Source organism: Cibotium barometz, chromosome 14 (assembly GCF_041138505.1).
Source record: "Cibotium barometz isolate CiBa-2024 chromosome 14, ASM4113850v1, whole genome shotgun sequence".
NCBI classification, from domain to species: domain Eukaryota; kingdom Viridiplantae; phylum Streptophyta; class Polypodiopsida; order Cyatheales; family Cibotiaceae; genus Cibotium; species Cibotium barometz.
Genome location: NC_141059.1, coordinates 5,683,579 through 5,699,557, shown reverse-complemented (window position 1 = coordinate 5,699,557; position 15,979 = coordinate 5,683,579). Strand labels below are relative to the sequence as shown.

Here is a 15,979-nt window from a genome sequence, read left to right as displayed (position 1 = left end):
ATTGACTGCTATGCCAATGGGCCGCCGACTAGAAATCGTGAAACCCCGCACATTAGGTATCCATGAAGGAGATCCCATCAAGTAGTCCACTGTGCTCGCTCCCCCTTTAGAGTTCCAGTGTGAGAAAGCATCTGATCCTTGCCATCTCGATAGGCCATTGTATATATGACCAACCCATGTGCACTCCCGAGTGTGAGAAAATGCCTGCCATAATTTGTAGTCTCCCCCCCCCCTCATCCTGTGCTGATCTCTGCAACCCTACTTCCTCTGCTAAAATCTCCCAGTACATAGTCTCTTGAGTATCATACAACTCTGTTTGCTCTGTGCCTATACGTGCATTAAAGTCTCCCAATAGTAATATGTCTCCCATGCTGTGGCAAACCTCGTGATAGCAGCATACAGTGGCATACAGGGCGACTCTCTTGATGGTGTATGGGCTAGGGGAAAGTAGCATACCGCCACATATAGCTCGCCGAGCCCCTCTCTGCATATTCAGACCCACATGTACCTCACATCTGCATCTCTATGTACCACATGTATTTTGTCACGAAGCTCCTCCCTAAAAAGTATTGCCACTCCTCCAGATCCTCTGGTACCTCCCACTATGCGTGGCTAAGGGCGGAACACTGATTCCCATCTATAATCCCACACGTCAGGAAGCCTCTTGTTTGTTCGCAGATGGGTCTCCGTATACATAGCAATATCACTGTGTCTGAAAGTATCCTCAAAGTGTCATGCATCTGTTCTAAGGGCTCCATTGCAATTCCACACCGTGAATCGCAAGGTCTCATAGGCCGTGCACCATCAAGCGGGCCTCCTCTCTGTAATGATGACTCGACCATCTTTGTATACCGTCCATTTCCCTTCTTTCCTTGCCTAAAGCACATGCAACATGTGTTCCTTCCAGTGCGCTATTTGTGCCAGTGTAAGGTCCTCATCCAAATAAATCTTTTCCCCCTTAAGGGCCATCCTTTTGGAGAGGAAGGCCTTTTTCTTCTCCAAGTCACCAAACCTGATGATCAATAGCTTCGCCCTGGTTTCATCTCTGTGCCTACTCGCCATGCTCCAGTAATGGGTACATCAATGGCTCCAATTTTTGTTGCAAGAGCTTTTGCATCCTCTTGGGGATTTCCCTTATCTTCCCAGCCAACTACGCGTACATGTAAGGTACGTGCCCGTCTCTTGGCTTCCTCTTCCAATGTAGTATTCATCACCTCTACTTTATGACTGGTGTATCCTTCTGCTTTTTTACTACTTCAATCTATGGGTTGACTTCCTCAATTTGTTTCTGTGTGGCACTGGCAATTTCAGCCCATGAATGCATTTCCTTCTCACATGTTGCAGCCACTTTTGCCTTACATGATTCCAAAGTGTTTTGCATTTCTATGATGTCTTTTTTCGCGGTCAACCATACATGTCTTCAAAGTGCCTTCATACGATGCAACTGTTGTGCCAATCTCCCGGAGCATGTATCATCCTTCCATTTCAGCATCTCTTTTTTCATTTTCGTGTGCATCAAGGCTTGGGCTAATTCCATCTCAACCCGTACTTGGGCTTGCATTTCTCCCTTCAATTAGGCATATATCTCTTCCTTCAACATTTTGTATATCACTTTCCTTTGGGCATGCATTTGCTCGGTCCATTCCTTTTCAAGCTCCTGTCGCATAGTTCATCTATGTCCTTATGTGCAGTTGTATCTCCTCATAAAGGGCCTTATCTCGTCGGGCCATCTTCGCAAGCCTTCGTGAGCTAGGGGACATGATCCCTTCCCTTAGTCTTTTGTGGTAGGCATTGGTGCCTTCGTGGGGGTGTGAAAGGCTGTCTCACCATCCTGTTCTCCCTCCTGGGATTGAGACATGTTTTACCCTAGTTGCTGCCTTGGGGGCTTGAGCAAGGGTGGGTGGGAAAAGGGAGGCAAAGCCTTATGCACAGAGTAGGCAGAGGCGCGCATGTGGGCAGCGTAGCCAGAGGCGCATAATGCAGGTGGGTAGTGTAGATAGAGGCGTGCAGGCTACATGCTGAAGCGCATGCGCAGAGCAGCCAGAGATGCACAAATTAGGCAGAGAGGCGGGCACAAAACATAATAGGGGGACTGCCTGTGCATAGGCCGCCAGAGCGAAGAGGTGCACAGCTGGGCGCGCACAGAGCAGAGCAGTAGAGAGGCGGACAAAGGCAGGCTACATCATGAGAGAGAGAGAGAGAGAGAGAGAGAGAGAGAGAGAGAGAGAGAGAGAGAGAGAGAGAGAGAGAGAGAGAGAGAGAGAGAGAGAGGGGGGGGGGGAGTGGAGGCCACATATTGGGGAAAGGGGGAGAGAGAGAGAGGAGTGTAGGGGTATGTTGAGAGAAGAAAATTTAAAATGATAATATAATACAAAAATATAAAGATATATAATATATAAGTATAAAATATATAGAATACAAATATATATAATAACATTATGTAAACATATAATAAGTAAGGATATTAAATAAATATATTAAATCTATACTAATATATTATAATATATAAAATTAAATAAAAAATTAAAGACATATATATATATATATATAGAGAGAGAGTAAATATATAATAATATATTATAATAATGATATATAGATTAATATACATATAGTAAATATATAATAGTATTATAGTAATACTATTATATATAAACACACACACACACACACACATGTACGTGTACATAGCCACACATGTACGTGTGGGGTGTGTGTGTGTGTGAGAGAGAGAGAGAGAGAGAGAGAGAGTATGTGAGATGGGTGTGTGTGTGTGTACGTGCATGTGTGCGTGCGTGTGTGTTGTGTGTGTGCGTGAGAGAGAGAGAGAGAGAGAGAGAGAGAGAGAAAGTGTGTGTGTGTGTGTGTGAGAGAGAGAGAGAGAGAGAGAGAGAGAGAGTTTTTATGTGTGTGAGAGAGCGTGTATATGAGACGGGTGTGAGAAGAGAGAAAGTGCATGTATACGTGTGTGTGTGAAAGAGGGTTGTGTCTATGTATATGACAGATACATAAAGAGAGAGACATACATATATGCGTTTATACGAGAAAGTTGCACATAGACACATGCACACATGCACACATGTACACCTACACACATGCATACACACATGTGCACACATGTATATACAAACACACCACACATAAAAACACACACGCACACACACTCACATACTCTTGCACATATGTACATATGCATAGATGTATACACATACGCACACACATGTATATATATATGCATACAAGCAAAACTTTATGCCGTGGGTCACTTACTTTTCAGTAGTATGGTAGAAGAGTAGTATAGTGTAGAAGAAGAGAAGAAAGGAGCAGCTAGTTGCCATGTGGGGTAGCTAGGAGCTGCCACGTGGCAGAGAGTGGAGTGTGAGAAGAGAGAGAGTACATGTGTGTGTATGTGTGTGAGAGAGGGGGTTGTACCTACGTACATGACAAAGACAAAGAGAATGCATGTGAGAGAAAGACACACAGATATGCGTAGAGTCGGACATAGACACATGCGCACACACATGCATACACGGACATATACAAACATAAAAACACACATATGTAAACTCTTCAACGGTGGGCAGAGACTTTAAGTTAAGGACATATAGTAGCTAGGGTTTATGCCTTACGGAGATAATCATAGAAATTTGTCTGTGAGCTAGCTGAAAGGTTCCGGGTTGCGGAGCAGCGAGGCTATGGGTAAGTACTGCGGTTTCCCTCGTCGTCTTTTACTGTATTCGGGCGTATCGTCTCTCTGTGTCTTCCTTGCATTGCTCGATGGTCTTTCTGGCCTTTGGTTGCTGGCTTTTATGTAGTTTTTCTTTCATTTTGATGGTTTTCCTTGCAGTTCTGGCGGGTATTGTGATTAGATCCGTCATGGTTTTTGTTGTTGCTTTGCGGTTCTTCTGCCTGCAGGCGCCTACAAGTACTTGGAGGAGCTATGGCGGAAGAAGCAGTCGGATGTGATGCGCTTCCTGCTACGCGTGCGTTGCTGGGAGTACAGGCAGCTGCCTGGCATCGTGCGCATCACTCGCCCCACTCGCCCCGACAAAGCCCGTCGCTTAGGGTACAAGGCTAAACAGGTACCTTCCCCCGATCCACACCCTTACCTCGGATCCGACTCTGTAGATCCATGGATGCAGTTCGTTATGTGCAATTTTTTTGAGTCATATGGTGTGACGTGTAGATGCCCTTCATTTTCTTTGTCTCATGGTTTGAAGACGTTGCCAAAGTGTTGAGTGCCGTTCATCCATAGCCCTTATGCCTTCATCTTCGCAATATTCGTTGCTCTTCTCCCGGCAAAACTCATTTTCCCATGAGAATTCACACCATTAAAGCTGCATGTCGTTTTTCTTTTGTTCGATGGGTTGATTCGGCAAACCTTATATGCGAGCTACCTATGGTGTATCTTTGATAATTTGCAATATATTTTCATGCATGAACCCGAACATTCTTTTGTCTGTTGATGATGCGAGTGACGATGCCAAAGCACTCATTTTATGATTTGTGTATAGACTCTCATGAAGTGGTTTTTGTTAAGTTTGGGAGCTTTCGGTTGGTTTATTTTGATTCTTAAAGTACATCCACACCCCACCAAAACTTCCTTCCTCACAATACGTTAAATGCCCATGTACTCCGGTTGCCTTTCATTTCTTTGGTTCTTGATGCGCTTATTTTCTTAATTAGTAGCATGACCCCTTACCACCATTAGTGCCAATCCCAGAATCTTGTGTTCGTGATGCCCAACAGCTAATAGTAGCAGTTTCGTTCTCTGAATATATCATTACATTCCTGAAAATTGAAGTGGAATGCTCCTTTTCATGGTTGGGAGTATCCTGGCGGATACTTTTATGCTTCGATTTTATCACCTTCTTGAGTTGTCATTGATATACTCTGCAAGCCGATGATGCCTTGCCCATGTAGGCTCAATGCACCAGTGTTGCCAGCATGACAGCCCCTTCATCTCTGCACTTCAATGTTTGCACATGTATTGAACTATTATGTTGTCACTTTCTTTGAAGAAGATGCGGTTTTCTATGTTTCCGGGGCTGGTTGTTTCCAAGCACGAGGTGCTCTGAAGCTTTCATTCCTTCTATCCGGTAGTTGTTTCCTTCTCCAATAATTGTCAACTGATGGAAATTTTTTTGTTGCTCCTAGGGTTACGTGGTCTATCGCATTCGTGTTAGGAGAGGAGGACGAAAGAGGCCCGTCTCCAAAGGTATTGTCTATGGTAAGCCTAAGAACCAGGGTGTCACGCAACTGAAGTTCCAGCGTAGTCTGCGGTCTGTGGCGGAAGAGCGGGCTGGCAGGAAGCTAGGAGGACTCAGGGTCTTGAACTCGTATTGGATTAACCAGGCAAGCCTTCCGACATTTACACAGGCTGGTTTAGGGTCAAGCCTGCCCTATACTTGCGAATGCCTGATTTGTGGTTTTAATATGGGTTGGATTTGTGGCCATGTTTTTGACCCATTTGTTCTCCTTCATACTTTGTCAATTTTTAGGATTCCACTTACAAGTACTTTGAGGTGATCCTTGTGGACCCCGCACATACAGTAATACGCAAAGATCCAAGAATCAATTGGCTCTGCAAGCCAGTACACAAGCACCGGGAGTTGAGAGGGCTTACATCTGCTGGCAAGAAGTATCGAGGTCTGCGCGGAAGAGGTCACTTGTTCCACAAGTCTCGTCCATCTGTCCGTGCAACATGGAAGCGCAACAATAGCCTTTCTCTTAGGCGATATCGTTGAGAGTAAAGTGGCCATCCTAATGGAGTACCTTTCCTTTGAGGGTACCAATTTTCCCTCCCTGAAATCAAGAAACTGGGACTGTGTCTTCCTATGACTGCATGTGCAGCACAATTTTCTGTCTATTGAATTCGCAGTAGTAAGTTTTTGTTGTGACCTAGTAACATCTGTTAGATTTACTCTGCGTGGAAGCTTAGCTGAAGTTGTGAAAGAATTGCTTGTTTTCGCTGCTCTTGTTTCTCCAGCAATCTTAGTTTGAGTCTTATTTATGTTAAGTTGAATGCTTTCACTGGGTTAAAGACTTTGGTTTCTCCAATGGCTTTAGTCGTGCTGTAGTAGCTGTTCTCCATCAGATGTAAATTTTCTGTACTTGGGGTACTTATGGTGCAGTTGCACCCTAGGTATGAGGGGGAGAATGCTGTGGGCCTTGGGGTGCCGTTCTATTTTTTGAAAGGAAGGGGTGGGGGACGTTGTGTCGTTCCATGCTGAGCATCAGTTCTCGTCTAGTTTACTTGAACTTTCCTAGTGATGGTTCCCGTGTGCCTCAATTGTGTTTTGTGTCCTTTTATGTCTAGATGGTTCTTGAAAGTTTAAGGTGGCAGAAATGTAAGAACTTTCCTAGTGATGGTTCCCGTGTGCCTCAATTGTGTTTTGTGTCCTTTTATGTCTAGATGGTTCTTGAAAGTTTAAGGTGGCAGAAATGTAAGAACTTTCCTAGTGATGGTTCCCATTTGCCTCAATTGTGTTTTGTGTCCTTTTATGTCTAGATGGTTTAAGGTGGCAGAAATGTAAGAACTGTTCAGTTCTTACATTTTGTCTCTTATCTGTTGGAGATCCTTTCTGTTTCTTGAGTAATCCATTTGTAGTCGTAATTTGGCACCTGCTCGGAGGAGTTTTTGTTTGTGCTTGAAGATTATAACTTTTGGCTGGAGAGGTTACTAGACCAACGGGTGGCCTTAGGGGAATTGAACTTAGGACCTCCCCTGCACGAGCCAGAAACTCTCCGTGTAGATATGTGCCTGCTTGTTGTTTGCAGCTCTTTTTCTTATTATTACTAGAACTATACATTATTTCTGAAATTTAGATAGTTTTATTGGTTTAATGGTTTCTTCCTTGTTGAGTTTTTCAATTTTAGTCTTCATGTAGCTGTGTACCAGAGTATGAAAACATTTTGCACTCGAATCTCTATAGCTCGACTCCTTTGCTTCCTTTCAACCCTCTTGAAAAGCAGCACTGTTCATAATACTCTAGCACTGTTCGTATTCCAATATACTGGCACTGTTTATAATCCTTGTTGATAAATCCTAACCCCTTATGTGGTTTAAGTTCACAATTCTTAAAGATAACATCACTCATGGGAGTTCTGTATCCCGAAAGAAATAATATCATACTGTCATGACAATAGAACCCTAAACCTCTTGAATTTTCTGTGGTTCCCCCACTTCCGCTTTATTTTCAATCATGGTTAGCAGAGCCCTACTCGCTTGTTTCTGAATGCAGCCAAGCTAGCAACAGTGGTTGCTTGTTTGTGTGTGGAAGGTAGTGCAATGATCGTCTCATTTCTTGTATTTGAATGCTCTAATCCATAGTAGCTTGAGTCTCTCGAGTAGCCTGGAAGTAGCTTCAGCAGTGTCAGTGCATGAAAGTCCTCACAGCATAGAGCACAATCCGCTAGCGCTCAGATACGCAACTGCACATACCTTGAGCTGTATTTTCCTTAACTTTGCAGGGCCAACATAGTGGGAAACAAAGACTGTTTTAGCTGTATGTAGCAGATAAGTGTAAAATCTTGGCGCCATTGTGGACTCTTCCACAGGCAGCTCAGCTTTTAAGTCTAACGTGTGTCTCTAGCTGTGTGGCCCCAGTGGGTGGTGTGGTAATGTAGTGACATCAATTGTGCTTCACGTTGCAGTTTGAGAAGATTGAAAACCTTAAAGTCTTTCGTTTTGGGGGGCGCCCGGGGGGGGGGGGGGTTTCATTGTGCAAAAGGACTTATTCAAGAGGCTGGTCTTATGCCTCAAGTTATGTTCAAAGGCTTGATCCTTTTATGCTGGAGACACTTGATGTTTAGCTTCTTAAATTAAACTTACTTGGGATAAAAGTCCAACTTACTCCGGATAAAATTTGACAGTTATTTTTTTATCGGTGGCATGTTATACAGTTGGAAGATGTAAGGGCAACTTGGATGAAAAAACTTTTTCCATCAGTGTGTTGAGCCTAACTGATTCTTTCGTGCACTTTAATTTTAAGGCCAAAAGAGATATTGGATAGCTTGAGAAGGACCCATAGAAGAGAATGATGACTTTGTAAAGGGACTGTAAGATTCACAATGAGCAATTCACCGAACTGGACGCTTGAGAGAGGTAAGACTCTCATATGAAAAATGAAATAAGGCAAGTTGGAGAATGTCAGAGGTATCAAATTGTTAGATTGTCGAGGGTTCTTTCCCTTTTGTGTTGAGAAATTACCTCCAATAGCAGTGGGTGTGAGCATGTGTGACAACAAGGGTGTATAAATTGTGTTCAAAGTTAAAAATGTTAGAAGGTAAGGATACTTGATGGGGTGAGTGAATTGTGTTACTTCTGGTCCTCACATGCATGAAAAAGGCTAAAACCACTTGATGTTTCAGGCCTGTATATCTCAAGATATTTGTGCTGCAAAAAACAAATTTTTTCACGCCATAGGGAACCTTTCCAGAAAACTCCACAGGCATGTAGAAAGCACTTCTTTGCGCACATTAGCACGTAAGACTAACCAATAACTATCGATTGCACAACTAACCCAAAAAAAAAAAGTAGGGAGGACAATTTGAGGATTGACCCTACCAGGTTTTGGCTGGCACAAGAGGATGGCTACTTTTATAGGATGACTCCATAGAAAATGGAGGAAAGGGCAGACTTTGGCTATGCAACAACTAAGTCAGAATTCTTGGAAGATATAGGATCCACCCCAACCAAAAAGGAAGGAAAGGTGAAGATGTCCAAGGCATAAAAGCTAACACACTTGGGGCCTTACCTCAAAAATGTTGCTACCAGATTATACGCATAGAGGTACTGACCACCAAAGGCAAGATTGCTTTCCAGTACCACTCAAAAGAATGCCTACTTTTCCTTGAGACCCTAGAGGTGAAGACAAAGCTAGAAGCAATAGGATAAATATGAAAAGCAACTCCCACGCATGATCAATGCCAGCATGTGTAGAGTTCATCAAATCTTATGACAAAAGGACCAAGACAGGAGAGGTCACTCTACAAGATGAGACAAAGAAAAGAGTCATGATAAGAAAAGATGACATCCACCAGACCATGTGACTGCCACCAGCAAAACAGGGATACACGGGGTGGAGTGCAAGGATTTGCTTTTCGACACAATGTTGAAGGAAAGGCAGTTCAATAATAATGAGGCCGACTATAAGAACATAAAGGAGAAGGCAGATGAACATATAAGAAGGGCAATCTCAATCATCATGCAAGTAAAACCAATGAATCGATATAATAGAATAGACCTCCACAAACTGCAAAAGATCATATGAATCTTACCACGACTGAGCCTACTATGTTCATGTTGTGAATCACTGCCTTCTCACAAACGTATTGAGTCACATAATGGATACTCCCTGGCTTATAGAGGAAGAGGGGTTCAAAGAGGTGTTCGAAGACCCATTGAGGCTCAACCAAGAAGTAGTAGTAGAAAATTTGGAGGAAGTTGCCCTTACAAATAGCACACAAGAAATCTTAGTAAGCATGGATAAGAAAAAGAAGGTAGGTCCTCCACCACCAAGACACCACTAAGGCCTTTTCCTCGAGATGTGCGTGGAAACAAAGGGGACAACAGATGAAGAATATGAGGCAGAGGGTCTACCTCCATCCCCCATAAAGCTATCAACAGCCACAACATATGATGAAGATGAGGTAGAGGATCTACCACCATCCCCCATAAAGCAGTCAAGGGTTACAACAAGTGTGGATTGATAGGAGCACATGCGACTCTAGTATTCATAGTAGCACAACAAGTGACCATACCAGAACAAGTGCAAAATCCATTTAGCAGGGAGAGACACAATCGAACCTATTGAGATAAACTTATAAGAACCAGAACTCCCCAAGGAATTAGAGGTACCATCCCCACCACATCAAGAGCAACAAGTAGAAGATAAGACAAAAGAAGCTGTGAAGGAAGAGGAGACTCTCATAAAAGAACATGTAACTAGCTCTATGCCCAGAGATACTGAAGTAGCAGGACCTTCCAAGAAGCACAGGAGAAAGGATGATGCAGAAGAGATCGAGAAATGCCAAACCAAATGCAAAGAAGGTTTCCACTAAAGGGTGTTAGTTTAAGCATGCTGGCACCATCTTTCCTCACGGATCTCCCACTCTTATCTCCACACCACACTGAAGAAAATTTTGTAAGCTACATGGCTGCCATGGAACATTGCCTCCTTGACAGATACAGAAATACAAGAGCATATATTGAGAATCTATATAAGGAGGATGATGTAACTGAAGATTTTGTCTCGGACTGCCATATGTTAACAAGTTGCATTTTGGATCTCAACAGTACCTCCACCGCAAGAAACTTAAGGTTTGTGAAGAAGAGTTGGATATGGCCTACGTCAATCTGGCTATGGAGAGATCCAAAAGGAGCAAGGCAGAGCAGACAGTTTGTCACAAATGAAAGAGTTGAAAGCTAACCGGATGAGAAAATGAAGCAACTCGTGGAGCATGCCTCTTTGTCTAAGGGCCCCTCCAAAAAACTTCACCGTATTCTTTTCATCACTAACCCTCCCTCTTTTACAATATGACATAAGACATTAGTGAGGATCTAGCAAGAGGGGATATAGGAAAAATTTAGATAGGGATGCCGATCCCACTATAATCATGGCTATATTCATAATGCTATTTATCTTACTGACTATACATCCATGTATACGTATGCCCTGCATCCAATGGTTCTAAAATTCAAATCCTAGTGTAGAGTGCTCATGAACTCCACCATATTGGCTGATAGGGAAGAAATGTTGGAACTCTTTATGCCACCTAACCTTCCCTCCACAACGGCCAATTTTGAAACAATAACTAATAGTTTTTTTTGGTTTCAGACACAAGGTTGGCTTGAAGCCTATGATACTCATAAGTACCTCATTTTACATCAAAGCACACTATATCATCCACATGGTATTCTAAAGCTCTATAAAAAAGTATATTAACATTTAGAGAAAATCCTTGTTTCTGTAGTACATGATTTTAATATTGAAACTATTGAATATCCATCATTGATAACCCCTGAAGAGGTTACAAATATTGATACGTTCATTAGTAAAACCAAGCCCGTGCCACCACCACCCACTCTGAGGAGTTTCATCCAACATTTTCTTTGACACTTCCACTCTAATCAGTGGATTAGACCAATTTAATGGCATAATATAATTTTATCTATAATTGACAGAATACAATTTTGCCCATAAATGCCTTAAATGGAATCATCCCTATGCTTGGATGATGAGATGCATTATAAGCAAATTCTACCAAATGTAGATAATTCATCCATCTCCTGGATTCAAGTCTACAAAACCCTCAAAGAATATCCTTGATCACATGGTTTACCCTCTGTCTCGCCATCGATTTTCGGATGATAGGTAGTACTAAAATATCTTTGACCACCTTGTTTATTCTCTTTGTCTAGCCATCGGTTTAGGTAGTACTAAGATCTAGAGTGATACCCATAGCTTCAAAAAAATCAATCCAAAAGTGGGACATGAATTTAGCATCTCGATCACTGTGACTATCCTTCTGAGTAATCCATGGAGTCACAATAGTTCCTTCAAAAACACTTTAGCAATAGAGTGTAGTATAGGTCTTTTTCACTAGAATTAGTGAGACTTTCATCAAAACGATCTACCATGACCAAGATAGAATCATATCTCCTGCATTAATGATCTATTTTCATCAGCGAGACTTTCATCAAACGATCTACCATGACCAAGATAAAATCATATCCCCTGCATTAACTAAATGTAACCTAGTACTAAAATCCATGCTTATGCACTCCCATTTCATTTACGAAAAATCTAAAGGATGCAACTTTCTTGGTATTTTTATTCTTAACGGCTTTGATATTTTGGCAGACTAAGCACTATTTGAACATGTTGTAGACATCCTTCTTAATTCTGGGCCAAAAGAAACTCTTCTTTATAGCCATGAAAGTCTTCACATAGTTGGGATGTCTTGCTATAGGGATAAAATCTCCTTCTTTAACAAACAATCGATTCTTGAAGTATAGGCATCCATCCTCCTCTAACGTGAATCCTTGAACTTTCTTTACTTCTTAGGCCGTCTTACTTTCATGCTTAAGCAAGGCAATTATAGGGGCAAATAATTTATGTGACGCAATCTTCTCCTTAATCTCAGCAAGTAAGAGATTTGAAATTATAGTTATTGCTTCGGAAAGTAAGAAGGTATTCTTGCTGAGCGTATTAGCCACATTCTAAACTTTTTGTGAGACCCCTACCCCTCTCTATGGCAACATAATCACACTAAGGGTAGAGCGACTCACTTGAGGTCTCATAGCATAATATCGCTATTTCGTCAGCTCCTCTCAGTTTGACAACAACAATAATTATGCAAGAAAGGTGAATGATTCCTCCAGGTGTTTTCCCTTCATAATTCTCACAAGCAGGTCACATCGAGTGGCTCTTCGAGACTCAACAAGATGTCTTAATTCCTTAATTATAAAGGTAATTCTTCTATCCTTGTTTATGATTGCCAGACTAAACTACATGTCCCAAGTTTCCTTGTTTTATAAACACAAGTTTGTTTTGTTTTAAAAGTGCAACAACGGGCCCACTTTCTAATGTTTAATTCTTTTTTACTTAAACTAGATGCTTGGCCTAGCCCCGTCCAATCCCATGGGTCTAGCCTTTTTTCCTCTATGAGCTCGTGTGAATTCACGCATCCATAATTGAAATTACCACCTTACTCACACACATCACTTAAGATAAGTTCACACACATACTCCTTTGAAAACGATCCTTTGAAAAAAGAGCAACATACATCCTAGAGTTCTTTCCATAATCATATGTCCATATCACACATCACACGTAACCTGTCAGTATCACATCATCATCATAAAACTCCTTGCACCATGACAGTGATCCTTACAATAAAATGATATGCACCAATGAGCCTGAACAAGTCTGGACCACCGTGATTATAGGATGCATGTCTTGCATCCACTTCAATACAAGTTATTCGCTTCAACACAAGTTTCAAATAGTCCTAGAAGTTAATTCTATCAGTTGTCACCTATCCCCCCCATAAGCATGAACACTCTAGGTATTGGGCATCAAAAGCCACGTATGTCTAGTGCTAGCACACATTTGACCAAGAACTACCTTTCCCGTTTCACTTTGGAGCTCTTTTACACACCAATTATGCCAAGAGCACACCTAAGTTTGGCCAAGAGGGGTCAAGATCTCAGAGGATCACCTTTGTGTGATACACCCCATGGATAACACTCACACGGTGATCCATAAACCTATGTGGTACCTTCATAGGCTTCCAAATACAAACACATATTCATCACATGAATACAAACACAGGCTTCCATATACAAACACATGTGCATCACATGAATACAGTATCCAAACAATATAGTTCATATTCACATATTCGAAAGTAGTGTAAACCATCACAAGCTCAACGAAACATCACAACTCTCGAGTCGAAGCACTGAGCAAGTTGAATTCCTCTAGCCACACATATTTTGGTAAGGTTCTCTCAAGATCTTTCCTTCCTTGGGATCATTTCCAAGGCTTGATTCCATAAGTCATTCCATTTAACTTATAGGTAATGTCCTTGGCGTACAAAGAAGTTAACTAAGGATAAAGGGTCAAAATTGGACCTTGGAGGTCTCTGATTTTGAGAAATGTACAGAGAATAGGAAATCATTATTTTAATTTGATTTAAACTTGAATCACCATGGAATAGATAAATACTAAAAAAGAATATGAGAAATGTAATTTTTAAGAAAAGGGATTAATAATACCTTTGAAAATTGACTTGGAGGGAGCTTGGTGTATCCTGTGTGCAAAGAATTGAGCTTCCCACCTCTTCAATAGTCCACGATTTTTTTTGTGAATCCCTAGGTTCATTTATAACTCCAATGATCACTCTTTTTGCACTAAACTTCATGGTTTATTCATCATGAGAAGGGGATCTTCTTATAGGTGAAAAAGATGGTTGCACACTCTACATGCACTCTTAGTTCACTCAAGGTTGCATCCTCTCTCGTATGTTGTTCTTGTGCTATGGAGACTAATTCAAAATCTTTGGTGTGTAGTTTTTGAAGCTTTAGTGTTGGTCTGCAATTTTTTAAGTTTGGGAAAGGAAAAGGTAATACACAATTTCTCTCTCTTTTTATTCAAAGTTTACTAATCTTTAAATGATAAGTTTTGGATTTTCTATTTTATTGGTAGTGTAATATATTAATAATATCTGAAATTTGTTTCTTTGCTCTTTGCAGGTTTTGAACCTCTGAGTTTTGTTAGTTAGAGACTTGCTTGGGAATCTGGCAAAAAGGTAATAATCAAGTTCAGTCTCTTGCTAGTTTAGTTTATGAGTGCAAAATTATTAATTTTGACATGTTTACATTGAGGTATCATTTTATTAATATTTCTCTATTTTATAAATTTGTTTCTTTACTGTAGATGTCTCAAAGATGGAACGATATAAGTAATATACACACAGTGGAGGTTTTTAATCATAGCAATAAGGAGGGAAAATGGATTCCTAAACAATACAATAAATTCACTTGGGTCTTAATGTGACCAAGCACCCGAGGCTCTGTCAAAGTAAAGCTAAGAGACACAAGTGATTTATCAAAACATTGGAAAGTTAGAATATTAGAGTTTAGAAGACGAATGGATGGTGCAACTATGAGAATAGAAGTTCTTATTTGGCACGTATATTTGCACAAACAAATCCTCTTGCATCCAGATAACCAAATTCCAAGGCACAAGCCAAAAATGAGTATAACACATTTTTTAAATCAATATAGTTGTTTTTATTTTTTGATTTTGAAGCACATGATGTTTTCCAGCTTTGTATTCTTTCACTTTGGAAGAGTGGTAGTTTGTGGAGTGTTTAAGTGGAAAAATCATTGTTCTTCATGCTGAGATTGGTACATTGATGTATGAAAACAAGAAAGCAAGTTGTTTGGCTACCAAACAAATCTATTTTTATGACTCGAGCTAATTTTGGCTCTTTGCAGAATATACCATTCCCTTCCTTATCTAATCTTGAATGGCCACGTCCCAGTTTAGACTAGATTCAAGCTTGTAGGCTAAAGCTCTCAAATGATGTGCACGCTCCAATGAAACCATCCACATGCTCAAAAGACATCCACTTGAGCTAGTTTTTTCCTTTAGATTACTTTGTCAAAATTTTTTTTTTTTTTGCATCTTGTGAATAACTGAAGAAAACTAAAATCACCTATGCTTGCAAAAGTCAAATTGATGGCTGGATGAAACATTTTTTGAGTGATCAATGGAATATAAAGAGAACTTGTCTCATGATGATACAATTGAGTCCAGAGTCATAAAGTTGGATGTCACCTTTAGGTGAGTTGTAAATGAATATAATTGGAATGAACGTGATTGCTAAAAATATAGTTTTACTAATGTTGTTTGTTTTGATAAATAGGTACTTTATTGCTTGACAAACGTTATGTATGCATTTTAGGTATAGAATATGGAGACTCTTAAGAGGTGATTGGTTATGCTTAGATCAAGATTTACGAGATCTCACACACTCTACTGCGGTGGATGTGGTTGTTCTTTGGGAGGGTAACAATAAAATTTCATCCAATGTGGAGAGTAATTGACCTCTAGCCTTTCTTAGAAAGAGATATCCTTGATGTTAAATGATCCTTCTACAAACTTCTATTTCAAGCTAGATGGTAGAAAGGTTAGGAGTAGACATGAAAAGTCTATTACATGCAAGCAATGTACTGCCCCTTATATCCTTGAGACTGTGGAGTAGTTGTAGCATTCCCCATCTCAAATTAATGACATAAATTTTTGGCTTTTTCAAATTTTATGTTCATTCGATCAATTTTTAGGTTCTTGAAAAATAAATAGGAGTGTAAATTAAATTTACGCTTAATCTACGATTGATATAAAACACTTTATACATAGGTATTAGTATAAATATAAGTTTAATTATAAATCTAAATATTGATGTA

At 40.6% G+C, this 15,979-nt stretch overlaps 1 protein-coding gene and 1 long non-coding RNA gene across 2 annotated transcripts; both read left to right on the top strand.

The window, feature by feature from the left end:
* Positions 1 to 3,564: 3,564 nt before the first annotated feature.
* On the top strand, positions 3,565 to 5,970 carry LOC147631600 (large ribosomal subunit protein eL15y). Its single transcript, XM_086808117.1, has 4 exons — positions 3,565 to 3,696; positions 3,913 to 4,079; positions 5,155 to 5,352; positions 5,499 to 5,970. Exons 1-4 carry the CDS (start codon positions 3,693 to 3,695, stop codon positions 5,742 to 5,744), a joined length of 615 nt encoding a protein of 204 aa, XP_086664243.1. The 5' UTR covers positions 3,565 to 3,692; the 3' UTR covers positions 5,745 to 5,970.
* A 1,915-nt stretch (positions 5,971 to 7,885) lies between these two features.
* On the top strand, positions 7,886 to 14,761 carry LOC147631599 (uncharacterized). Its single transcript, XR_015267255.1, has 4 exons — positions 7,886 to 8,104; positions 14,078 to 14,130; positions 14,261 to 14,316; positions 14,445 to 14,761. It is a non-coding gene; the product is annotated as an uncharacterized LOC147631599 (long non-coding RNA).
* The last annotated feature ends 1,218 nt before the right edge of the window (positions 14,762 to 15,979 follow it).